Source organism: Bufo bufo, chromosome 9 (genome assembly GCF_905171765.1).
Source record: "Bufo bufo chromosome 9, aBufBuf1.1, whole genome shotgun sequence".
Lineage (NCBI taxonomy): Eukaryota > Metazoa > Chordata > Amphibia > Anura > Bufonidae > Bufo > Bufo bufo.
Window position 1 is genome coordinate 19,494,093 of NC_053397.1, and position 13,242 is coordinate 19,507,334.

A 13,242-nucleotide genomic window follows, 5' to 3' on the forward strand; every position below is an offset into this window, starting at 1 on the left:
GGAGGTATCGGGTGGCAGATGGTTACCGCTTCTCTCTTGAACTTCTCTCGCTTGCGTATCAATTCTACCAAAAGGCGCGCTCGCTCCAGGTCATGCCGGAGCCTCTGCCAAGATTTTAATTGTTCCTTCAGCATCCAGTGGTTATCAGTGGAGTCTTTCTGTTAAAAGAGAAAATGCGTTAACCAAAGCCAAAAAGTTAGACGTGATTCATCAGCCTAAGTAAGGTCGGTGGGCGACTACATACACATGGCTGCTGTGCCGCCATACCAGTTCATTAACATACATCCAGGGTAAACCAAAGTATGATTTTGCAACCGTTTTATAAGCTTGCACTAAAACAATACTGCAAATAGATAGATGTATGTAGCTGCTCACCCGTCATGATTTCCGGAATTAGGTGCCCTGTTAGGTAGGCTTACCCTAAAGCCTCTCCAAAAAAAAAAAATATATATACAAAAATAATTATATTAACACGCACTCTCTCATTTGGAACTGTATTAAAATCTAGTGCTTTAAACGAGTATTCCTATTGTGTATAAACATAAAATAATCATGAATAAAAGGAGAGAAAGAAAAAAATATTTAAAATCTCCTATGTTGACAGGTCAAGACTAGTAATGGTCAATATATAGAATATTTCATCGACCGCATTACATATAATCTTCTCACTATTTCATATTAAAAACATCATAATAAAAGTAATCCAAAGAAATACAAAAATAATGCAAAAGCAGCTCAATACTCGGTTTCTTTCGTCAAAGGAAAAGTCACCAAATTTGTATGTTCTTTTTGTCACTCCATAATTATATCAAAATCAAATGTCTTCACGGTTAAGGTAGAAAGTTCTTATTTAAACATGATTAATCAAGGGAATACAAATTATTGAAACCAGCGATTGTGGATACAAATATTTATATCCACAATCACTGGTTCCAATTATTTTTATTCCCTTGATTAATCACGTTGAAAGGGGTTCTACAGTTTCTTTTAAACTGATGATCTGTCCTCTGGATAGATAATCAGCATCTGATCGGCGGGGGTCCAACACCCGGGACCCCCGCCGATCAGCTGTTTGAGAAGGCAGCGGCAGTCCAGGAGCACCTCGGCCTTCTCTTGGCTTCCCTCAGGCCCAGTGACGTCAGGACTAGTATCAACTGGCCCGGGAGGGGCTAAGCTCTGTTCACTTGAATGAACTAGTCGTGACGTCACTGGGCCCAAAGGGAAACTGCCAGCGCTACTGCCTTCTCAAACAGCTGATTGGCGGGGGTCCCGGGGGTCGGACCCCCGCCGATCAGATGCTGATGATCTATCCAGAGGATAGATCATCAGTTTAAAAGAACTGCAGAACCCCTTTCAACATGATTAATCAAGGGAATAAAAATTATTTAAACCAGTGATTGTGGATATAAATATTTATATCCACAATCACTGGTTTCAATAATTTTTATTCCCTTGATTATTCATGTTTAAATAAGAATTTTCTACCTTAACCATGAAGACATTTTATTTTGATATAATTATGGAGTAACAAAAAGAACATACAAATTTGGTGACTTTTCCTTTGACGAAATAAACTGAGTATTGAGCTGCTTTTGCATTATTTTTGTATTTCTTTGGATTACTTTTATTTTGAATGTTTTTCATTATGATGTTTTTAATATGAAATAGTGAGAAGATTATATGTCTTACGGTCGATGAAATATTCTGCTAATTGTATCGATATTGACCATTAGTCTTTATCAACATTGAGATTTTAAATATTTTTTCTTTCTCTCCTTTTATTGATTATTATTTTATGTTTATGCACAATAGGATTACTCAGTTAAAGCACTCCTTTTTAATACAGTTCCAAATGAGACAATACTGCAAATAGTCTTGATGAATAATTTCCTACTGTTTTTGTGTATACAGCTCCTATGTAAAGCTATGTGTCTTCCAGGTAGCGGGCTACAAACAACACGTGTAGTCTGATTCTGCAGTCATCTGTTACTATCCTCCTTTCTACTGCTCGTCGGGAACCAATAAGATGGAGTAAGATCTCTACAGGATCAGATTATATGGGGTTTGGACTCCTAGATCTGCAGAAGATATTTCCCAAAAATGTCTAAAGTTGCGTTTTCTCTCTTTTTTTTTTTGCATCTCAGTTGCATTAACAAAGTGTAAAGTTGGAGAGACTACATCCAAGTCAGGCTCCAGCGACTAATTTTGAGGTACACTGACCTAGTGGCACTTATTTCCTATATCAAGATATATATCATATATCATAATGCAAGCCTGCATTCCGCTGACCAGAGCAACGGCATGAGCTTATTATAAGGTCGCTCCAGCTGGAAAAGTGATTTGTTAATTAAAGAGGCATTCCCAGCTTATAAAGTGATGGTATATCACTAGTATACTTTATCACTGGTGAGGGTCCAACTTCTGTGTGTCCCCCCCCCCCCCCCCACATCCTAAAATGAAGGGGCTGCAGAGTGGGACCCTGCAGGACTGTCCCATTCAAGTTACTGGGGCCATGCTGCATTCTCTGCACAGGGTCTGTAGAAACCTTAGCGGTGGGCGCAGCACTGAATCAGCCCCTTTATTCTTAGGATCCTGAAAGTCCCAGTGGTTGCACCCAACCCAACACCATCACTTAGGATATGGCTCCATGTCATGATTGTTGAGAATCAGACTTTAAAATATAGGAAATCCCTTTAAAATGCAAAATGGGATTTGCAGTCTATGCCTATATCAAAGGGAATGTGTCAGCAGGGCAGTGCCTCGTAGGGATAGCTCAGTTGCTTCGTTGTGGAGTAATTTTAATCCAGAGGCAAATAAGCAGTTCAGTGCACTGGGGGCGTGCCCAATGCACTCTGTGCACCCTTGCTCCTCCTGCTTCCTTTGCCAGCCTCTCCCTATCCTTGACTGACAGGGTTACGTTCCTGCATAGATATCCCTCCTGGCCCTGTCAATCAAGGAGGGGGAGGTCTGGCGAGGAAGCAGGAGAAGTAATGGTGGCTTGGGACCACCCTCAGTGCACTTAACTGCTCATTTGCATAGGGATTAAAAGTACAGTTAATCACAGGCTGGCTTGAATGTAATGTTCAGCTGCAAATTCTGAATGGGCTTCTATAGAAGCAGTCCGTTTAGCACAATCCCGTCTTCCCATGATTAGAAATGACATGCAGAGCCCATTTGTGACAGCTGCCTCCTTCCCGGGTTATGGACCATACAAAGTTATCTTCATAACCATGGACCCTCGGTCACCTCAACCTTTGGGTCTATGAAGCTCAAATGATTAAAATCATGAGAAAAAAAAAAAGGAGAACAGGACTGACGCTGACATATTAATTGAAAATCAATTTATTTTCTGTAACCATGATATGACATTAATGGGGTATTCCCATCGTATAGTGTTGCACAGGATATGCCATAATCGTGGGGGTCTGACTTCTAGGATCCTTGAAATGAAGGTGTTGGAAAGCTGTATGTCCTTCACCATTTTTCCCTGCACAGCGTCGCGCCGGCCACCTTCCTCTCCAGAGAATTGCAGCGTGGACCCCATTCAGCTGAACAAAGCGGACTACAGTTCCTCACCGGAGCCAAGAGCCCTGCTGTGCAGGGGGAATTTAGAACAGGACACATAGCTAAAAGCAGCACTGCAGCCCTTCATTCCCAGGACGAGAAGGGGTCCCTCTGATCAAAAGGTAATAGCACATCCTAGCAATATATCACCACTTTAAAATACAGGAATACCCTCTAAGCGTAAGGCCTCATGCACACGATCCTGCGGAACGGAAGGCCCATTGTAGAAATGCCTATTCTTGTCCGCAAAACGGACAAGAATAGGACATGTTCTTTTTTTTTTTTTGCGGGGCCGTGGATCGGAGCAACGTATACGGACAGCACACGGAGTGCTGTCCGCATCTTTTGCGGCCCCGTTGAAGTGAATGGGTCCGCATGTGACCCAAACAAGGGTCGTGTGGATGAGGCCTTATACAACTAACCCTGTGGCTGATTACTAGCACATGGACCCACACAATCAAAACTTTTCATAGGTCACTATGACATTAAAAGTTTTTTGAATTTGTGGTTAATATTCACTTTCAAATATCTTTAAAGTGATGTCCACTCTTGATCAGTGCCACCATAACTTACCAAAAATCCCCAGAAGGCATAATATAATGAAAAGGTGTGCAAAATTCAAAATTATGCTTTATGTTTAAACTCTGCACGATTGACTAGATCTCTGCTTGCCGTCAGTGAATAGACACACGCTTGTTTACACCAAGAAAGTGAAAAACTATCCTGATATCACCTGTCATGTCCCGCTGGACTTCCACTAAGGCCCCTTTCACACGGGCGAGAATTCCAGCGCGGGTGCAATGCGCGAGGTGAACGCATTGCACCTGCACCGAATCCGGACCCATTCATTTCTATGGGGCTGTGCACATGAGCGGTAATTTTCATGCTCTATATTGTGCGTTTTTCACGTAACGCAGGCCCCATAGAAGTGAATGGAGCTGCGTGAAAATCGCAAGCATCCGCAAGCAAGTGCGATTTTCACGCATGGTTTCTAGGTGACAATCGGGATGGGGACCCGATCTTTATTATTTTCCCTTATAACATAAGTAAATTAGGGATGGAGGGGTTAAAAAAATTAATATTAAACTCACCTCATCCACTTGTTCGCGCAGCCCAGCTCGTCTTCTTTCTTCTTCTTTGATGACCTGGGAGGAAAGGGACCTTTGGTGATGTCACTGCGCTCATCACATGGTCCATCACCATGGTTATGTACCATGTGATGAGCGCAGTGACGTCACCAAAGGCCCTTTTCCTCCAAGGTCATCAAAGAAGAAGAAAGAAGACGAGCCGTGCAGCGCGAACAAGTTGATGAGGTGAGTTTAATTATTATTATTATTTTCTTTTTTAACCCCTCCATCCCTAATTTACTAAGCATTCTGTATTCAGAATGCTATTATTTTCCCTTATAACCATGTTATAAGGGAAAATAATAAAATCTACCCAGCACCTAACCCAAACCCGAACTTCTGTGAAGAAGTCCGGGTTCGGGTCTGGGTACCAAACATGCCGATTTTTCTCACGCGCGTGCAAAATGCATTAAACCGCTTTGCACTTGCGTGGAAAAATTGTGCATTTTCTCGCAACGCACCCGCATCCTATCCGGCCCTCAAACGCGACGCTCGTGTGAAAGAGGCCTAAGAGCAAGTTTACATCTCACTACAGTGTGAGTCAACACGACCCACAGGTTGGGTGCCCGGCGTCTGGATATAATCAAGAATATCTCTACTCACTGAAGAGTGAAGGGTATACAGGAATAAATACACATAAAAGACTGTAAAAGGGAAATGGCCAAGAACGGGGTTGGACGACGGGTTTCAGCACGATGACCAGTAAAGTGTAACACAGTCACTAAAAGTAGGTGAAAAAGTTAGTCAGCTATGATCACTGTGTACTTTCTCAGAGGGTTGGATCTGCCGGATGATGGTGACGTCATAAACCTGCAAGTTTCATATCAAGGAAGACAAGACGTAAGACAAGTCAATGCAACTCAGAAGACTATCACTGCAGCGCAGCCGCCTTATAATCACCTTCATTGTTTGGTCCCCGTTCTCATCGTTTGATTTAGACACTGCCCCCGGGTGAACAGAGACATCATCAGATTTAGGTATTCTCCACTTCATCTCCTATTGGGAGAGTAAACGCTTTTATTCATCTGCTCTTGGATGATCCATCCATGAAATTAGTCTCCCCTCTCGTTCTACATAAGGGTCGGATGCACACGGCACTGTACAGCTGAGTTACTCGTATAGATACAAAGCTGGCCTCCTTTATCTCTGCTCCACAAAGATAATACAAATTTTTATTCTATAGTCTGCAGATTTCACAGATTTTGATGGGGATTGAGCCAAGAATGAAACTTATAACCAATGAACAGGATAGGTAAAAATTGTTTGAGTGGTGGATCCGAACGCAGGGACCCCAACGCTCACCAGAACTGGGGAACATGCATACCCTATTTGAATGGAACAGCGGTCGAGCATGCGCACTGCTGCTTTACTTCTCCTATCTTCAGCAGACTTTGGAGCTGCAGTATGCACGCTAAACCCTAGAAACAGGGGGAAACTCCAGTTCTCATGATCACTGGGGGTCCCGCTGATCACTTACCACCTTGTCTGTGGTTAAGTGATAAATTTGAATCTATTTCACAGCATTACCTGTTTCTGAGAAAGCTGGGTGGCAATCAATTTATATCTGTGCGGCGTATTCATTTCTACGGCAGTGCCGAAAATAAAAGAGCGCTGCGCTCAGCTATTTTCGAAGCCCCGTTGAAATGAATGGGAAGCCTCCATTCCATTTGCTTCTATGGGGCTTACGGAAATGGCCCAGCCAACGCTTGGGTATTTACAGCAATCCCAAGGAAATGAATAGAAGGCGGCCACCCATGCGAGGTGCATCCTCCGGCACTTTGCGGGCTCCGTTCTAAGTATAGGTGGGGGACCTGCACCTATCAGATATTGGGGGCATATCCTAGCGAAATGCCCCTAATGTCCAAGATGGGAATACCCATCTTAACCACTAAGAAAAGCTGGGTGACACTCTGCTTTCCTAGAAACAGATATGACTAAAAACAGCTGAATCCAACTTTTAACGGTGCGACAAAGGATGACAACTCTGTCTACTGGGGGCTTTTTACAATTATTTTATGGGCAAAAAAACAAACAAAAAAAAAAATACATGAGACCAGATGCCGCCTGCAGTTTTCTACAAAAGATGATGTCAAAGCTGGAAATTACAGACGAATATTGAGCAGATTTAAACTTTAGAAAACTGGAAAATGACATTTTTGCCAATGGTCACTGCAGAATCACAACCTTCCTGTAAACCATGTAAAAGCTCTACACAGTCGATTATATAAAACAATGTGGTCTCCAGCCCCTCCGTATGTCAGAGGCATTACTGAACGATAATGGGGGTATTTAGATCTGTGACGGGCAGTGTATAATTACTATCAGTGAATCTAAGCTTCACAAGCCAAGGTCCAGTTTTTCCGAATCCTGTCAAATGCAATAAACACACCACATCGCGTTCTGACCTGTTCGCAGTTCCTTTGAGACTGTAAATGTGTCTGTAGGCGGCGCAACAAGGGTACACCATTGCGGGATTGTCTCTTTAGTGTCCAGTAGCTGTGCAACCTCTGCATGAACTGGCTTTTCCTCTGTATAGTCAGGCAATTGGTGATCTTGCTGAGCCTGTAAGAAAAAGAAGACATGCGGCCAGATTAGAGTTGACCAGAATCTCCATCGACAGGCACGTGCTATATATCCAGTCTACAATCAGACTGTGCAGGACTACTAGAACCACAGTTATAAGGTCGTCCGGCTTCCCATGTCTGAATATAGCTGGATATGGGAAGGGCTGGACGGTGGGAAAAGGCCTCATACAAGTAAGAACAGTAATGTCGGCACATTTGCGCCCCTTCTGGTGAATTAGTGTATTGTATTCTCCAGGACGCAGGATACAGAATGACATTCATGGATGAAGAGGAGGCCAGAGGAAAACCCTGGACCAGAACATTTTTTGTTTTTCCTCTTTGCATTCCAGCGGTCATATTTCTTGTTCGACCCAGATGTCCGGAGCTTTGGTTTTAAGAGATGAGCTGTGCTTTACACAGGTGCCAATTTTTTTTTTTTTTTTCGCCAAAATATTTTATTCCTACAAACTTTTTTATTTATAAATTTATCGCACAGGTTGTTACAATTGTGACAATACCAAATGTGTTAAAGGGGGTTTTCCAAGATTTTAATACTGATCACCTATCCTCTGACACCCGGACCCCCCCCCCCCCCCCCCCACGATCAGCTGTTTGAGAAGGCAGCAGCGCTCACAGTAACGCCATGGTCTTCTTACAGCTTTCCCCATGGGATGTAACGTTCATCAGTCACGTGGCTTGGGCATAGCTCAGCCCCAAAGAAGTGAGCACCATGCCAAGCATGGACGCTATACTATGTACCACGCTGTGCTTGGTGAGCAAGGAGAAGGCAGTGGTGCTCGTAGTAGTACCATGGCCTTCTCTCAGCTTTCCCTGGGCCACGTGACGTCACCTTCATGGCCTAGGAGCAGCTTAGCCCCATTGTGAAGAGAGCCGAGTGCGATATTTGTAGTGCAGTTCCATTGAAGTGAATGGTGCTGATGTTCAACACCTCACCAGGGAAGGGGGCGCTCTTTCTGAAAGAAGGCAGACGTGTTTTTCTAATCCTGGAAAAAGGAGATTTTTTGTGAAACTCACCTGTAAAATATTTTTCTCGTCTTTTCCATTGGGGGACACAGACCATGGGTATAGCCTAGGTCATTACTAGGAGGAGACACTATGCAAATAGAAAAAGAAAGCTCCTCCTCCCTGGGCTATACCCCCATGTTCCACCGGGAGGACCCCAGTGCGTACAAAAGCAGTAGGAGAAGGAGACCAAAGCCATAGAGACCAGAACAACGGAACACCGCCATCGGACCGAAAACCTTCAGGACCCGAAGAACTAAACCAATCCTTCCTACAACAGGTAAGAATGGGAGGGAGCTGTATCCCCCAATGGAAAAGACGATTTTACAGGTGAGTTTCACAAAAAATCTCCTTTTCTCGCACATTCCATTGGGGGACACAGACCATGGGACGTCCTAGAGCAGTCCATGGGGTGGGAAAAACCGGCACCTCCAGGAGAAAACGCCCAGCGGTCAAACAGGAACCACCGCCTGCAATACCTTGCGCCCAAGGACAGCATCAGCCGATGCCAAAGACTGCAACTAGTAAAACTTTGTAAAGGTATGCAAGGAAGACCAGGTGGCCGCCTTACAAAGTTGAGATCCCAAGGCGCGATTACGCCTAGCCCAGGAGGCCCCCACCGCCCTGGTGGAGTGCGTGGTAACTCCGGCACGATAAGCCGTGGCAATAGCCAACCGAATCCATCGGGCTACCGAGACCTTGGAAGCCGCCAGACCTTTACGAGGCCCTTCTGGAATCACGAAAAGGGAATCCGTACGGCGGTAAGAGGCAGTCACCGACAGGTACACACGCAGAGCCCGGACAACGTCCAGGGAATGAAGAGCGCGCTCCTTGCGGTTCGCTGGAGATGGACAAAAAGAGGGCAGGACTATATCTTCATTAATGGACGGAGGACATGCAGCCTGCAAGGTCAGATTACAGACAGCCAGGGACTGTAGGTAAATGATTAAAGCCAGGTCCTCCCCAGCAGCTGATAACTTCTCCCTGTCCCTGCACTTGGCAGACGCTCCCTCACTCAGCAGAGCTGGAGGATGCAGAGCCGAATCAGCGCAGAGCAGGGAAGGGAGATCTGCCGTCTGCTCAGTGTATAAATGAAAGCAACATGTGGTAAGAGGACCCCTTTGTGCTGCAGGAGATTAACCCTTTAGGGGGGAGGGCTCTGGTTACTGACACTTTTGGGGGGCTATTGTTACTGGCTAGTGAGGGCAGGCGGGATTAGCCTCAGGGTGAGGGCAGTGGCGGCCATCTTAACTGAATGGTGAGATTGCAGTTTTATGCAGACTGATTGCTAAGGGCTGAATCTTATTAAATATGGGGTAAGTCAGTCTAATAGTAACTGATTCTGGAATATCATGTTATTAGCAACTACATATATGAAAATTGAAATTAGGGTCTAAATGTGACAGTTATCCTTTAAGGTGGAAGGCGGAGACCACCTTGGGCAAAAATGAAGGGACCGGGCGCAGCACCGCCTTATCCTGATGGAAGACCAAAAAGGGCTCCCTACAGGAAAGCACGGCCAGCTCCGATACCCTCCTGATCGAGGTGATCGCCACCAAAAAGACCACCTTCCAGGTGAGAAGATTCAAAGAAACCTCCCTCAAAGGTTCAAAGTGAGCCGCCTGGAGGGAAGACAGAACCAATTTCAAGTCCCAGGGGGGCAGGGGAGGAACATACGGAGGGACCGAATGCGCCACCCCTTGTAGGAAGGTCCTCACTGGACCGAGCAGAGCCAGGGATCGCTGAAAGAAAATGGCCAGAGCAGAGACCTGACCCTTCAGAGAGCTCAACGACATTCCCATCTCAAAACCCGACTGGAGAAAGGAGAGGACCACCGGAACCGAGAAACTAAGGGGAAAAACGCCCAGTTTCTCACAAAAGGCAAGAAAAGCCTTCCAGGTACGATAGTATATCCGGGGTGAAACTGGTTTTCTGGCCTTGATCATGGTCTTCACCACAGAGTCCGAGAAGCCCCTCTTCTTCAGGATGGCGGTCTCAACAGCCACGCCGTTAAAAGCAGTGACCGTAAATTTTGGTGGAAGAGCGGTCCTTGAGACAGTAGGTCCTCCCTGAGAGGAAGAGGCCACGGCACGTCTGCCAGCATCCGAGTGACGTCCGAGAACCAGGCGCGGTGCGGCCAATCGGGGGCGATGAGAATAGTCGGAATCCCTTCCAACGTGATCTTGCGAAGAACCTTCGGTAGTAGAGGCAGAGGTGGAAAGACATAAAGGAGAGGGAAGCCTCGCCACGGAGACACCAACGCGTCCACCCCGTACGCCTCCGGGTCGCGAGCACGGGCCAGAAACGTGGGAACCTTGTTGTTGAGCCTGGACGCCATCAGGTCGACATCCGGGCGGCCCAACCGGCGACAGATGTCCTCGAAAACTTCCGGATTTAAGGACCACTCTCCTGGATCCACCGTGTTGTGGCTGAGAAAGTCCGCCTTCCAATTGTCGATCCCCGGAATGTACACTGCCGACAGTACTGGAACATGAGTCTCCGCCCACTGGAGGATCCTCTCCGCCTCCTGCATCACCGTCCGGCTGCGGGTCCCGCCCTGGTGGTTGACTTAAGCCACGGCAGTGGCATTGTCCGACTGGACCCTTAGCGGGAGACCTGCCAGGAGATGAGTCCAGTGAGAAAGGGAGAGGAAAATTGCTCTGAGCTCCAGCACGTTGATCTGAAGGCGGGCCTCCGCCGCCGACCAAAGCCCCTGCACCGTCCGGGTCTGTAGAACACCACCCCAACCTAGGAGGCTGGGGTCGGTGGTGACGACTGTCCAGAAGAAAGGACCTCCCTGAAATCAAGTTTTGGGGGGAAAGCCACCACAAGAGGTCCGCCCGAACCCGAGGAGGCAGACGGACTCGAAAGGCCAGACCATGAGACGTCCTGTCCCAAAAGGACAGAATCGCCGCTGTAGAGGCCGAGTGTGAAACTGGGCAAAGGGGACGGCCTCGAAGGAGGCCACCATCAGCCCCAGAACCCTCATGCACTCCCGGATGGAGAGTCTTCGAGAGCGCAGTAGGAGAGATACCGACTCCTGAATTCGAGAGGACTTGGAACTCGGCAGGAATATCCAAGCTGCCGTGGTGTCCAGAACCATCCCTAGGTCGGTCAACCTCTGTGAGGGGAGAAGAGATGACTTCTGGACATTGATCAGCCAGCCGAACTGCTCCAGAGTCTGAACAGTGATCCGGACGCTGTCCCTGGCCTGGGGAAGGGAGGAAGCCTTTATCAGTATGTCGTCCAGGTAGGTCAACAGAGATATGCCCCTGGTACGGAGGAGCGCCAAGAGCGGCCCCAAGATCTTCGTGAATACCCGAGGGGTCGTAGCCAGCCCAAAGGGCAGGGCGACAAACTGGTAATGCTGCCCGCCGACAACGAAGCGCAGAAACCTGTGGTGAGATTCTGCTATAGGGACATGCAAATAGGCGTCTTGTATGTCCACCGACGCGAGGAATTCCCCTGGAAGAAGAGAAGCAATAACGGATCGGAGGGACTCTATCCGGAACCTCCGGACCCGCAGAGACCTGTTTAACAGTTTCAGATCTAGAACAGGACGCACCGATCCCTCCTTCTTTGGCACCACGAATAGGTTGGAGTAGAAACCTGCGCCTTGCTCCTCCAAGGGGACTGGAATAATCACTCCCCTGTCCAAAAGGGAAGAGAGCGGCTGCAAAAGAGCCGAAGCCCGGACCAGATCCTCCGGAACCCGAGAAGAGAAGAAACGCTCCGGAGACCTGGAAGCGAATTCTATTTTGTAACCAGATGTTACAATTTCCAGGGCCCAGGTGTCCTAGATATGATCTCTCCAAACCTGTTGAAAGGAGAGCAATCGGCCCCCCACCGTAAGAGGTGGGGGCGCCCCTTCAGGCGGAAGACTGCTTGGGAGCAGCAGGGCGGGTTGACTGTGGCCGCGGGAAGGCTGGGGCTTAAAGGCAGGTTTCTTATGGGAGTCCTGAGAGCCACCCGGGAAGGGGGCCGTCGCAGATCTGGAAGAGGAGAAGCGACAAAAGGACTGGTTCCTAGAACCGGAGGACCGACCTCCAAAAGGTGCGCTTGGATCTAGATTGGGGCAGGTTGGTACTCTTGCCCCCCGTCGCGTCCGAGATGATCTCGTCCAGCTTAGCACCAAAAAGCCTGAAACCCGAGAAGGGGAGGTTAGTGAGGGAACGCTTAGAGGAAGCGTCAGCGTCCCAAACCTTCAACGACTTCTCTACACTGTGTGACCGAAAGGGCCGAGATACGCGCAAAGAGAATGCTAACATCAAAGGAAGCTTCGCAGAGAAACTTTGTCGCCTGCGACATCTGGAGGACAAAATTCAAGGTGTTCGCAGAGGCATCCTGCTCCGCCAGGTCCTGATGGTGGCGCTGCAACCATACGGAAAGCTGGATACCCAGGCCGAGGCGAAAGCGGGCCGCAGGCCAGTGCTTGCCAGAGTGAAGTTGGCTTTGGACAGAGAATCCAAACGCCTGTCCACTGCATCCCGTAGAGACGAACCGTCCAAGACAGGAATGGCCGTATTCTTAGCTAATCTGGGCACCGGCGGGTTAACCTTAGGAGGAGAAGACCACTGCTGCACATTTTCTGCAGGAAATGGATAAAGAGTATCCATACGTTTCGTAGCAGAAAAACGATGATTCGGGCGGTCCCAGGCCTTAGAGAGGACCTTGTCGAACTCGCCATGTAAGGGGAATACAACGGTTTGAGGTTTCCTCGAGTGGAAAAGAGGGAATTCCTGGCTACCAGCGGAAGGATATTCCCCCTGGATATCGAAAGTATCCCGGACCGCCGCCACCAAGTCTGCCACCATAGTGGACAGCTTGGGCGAGGGCTCCAGCTCTGTGTCCTCGTCAGAACTGGATCTCTCCCCTTCCGATCTATGATCTCTGCGAGGAGGGGAAGTGTCTGAACAGGCCTCTAGGCGAGGAGGGGAAGCAGAATCATCCAAAAAAGGATGCTG

General features: G+C 47.7%; 1 protein-coding gene across 6 annotated transcripts in view; it reads right to left on the bottom strand.

Moving 5' to 3' along the window:
- BRPF1 (bromodomain and PHD finger containing 1) overlaps positions 1-13,242 on the bottom strand; it is a 47,749-nt gene that overhangs the window by 17,965 nt on the left and 16,542 nt on the right. For all 6 annotated transcript variants that reach the window (XR_005774353.1, XR_005774352.1, XM_040408515.1 and 3 more), the window contains 3 exons: positions 7,097-7,253; positions 5,592-5,687; positions 27-158 (listed from right to left, as the gene is read on the bottom strand). Coding sequence is in view for 4 of the 6 variants with exons in the window: in XM_040408515.1 (XP_040264449.1) it covers positions 27-158; positions 5,592-5,687; positions 7,097-7,253 (385 nt within the window). In the remaining 2 variants the exon portion in view is untranslated. The remainder of the gene's footprint in view (positions 1-26; positions 159-5,591; positions 5,688-7,096; positions 7,254-13,242) is intronic.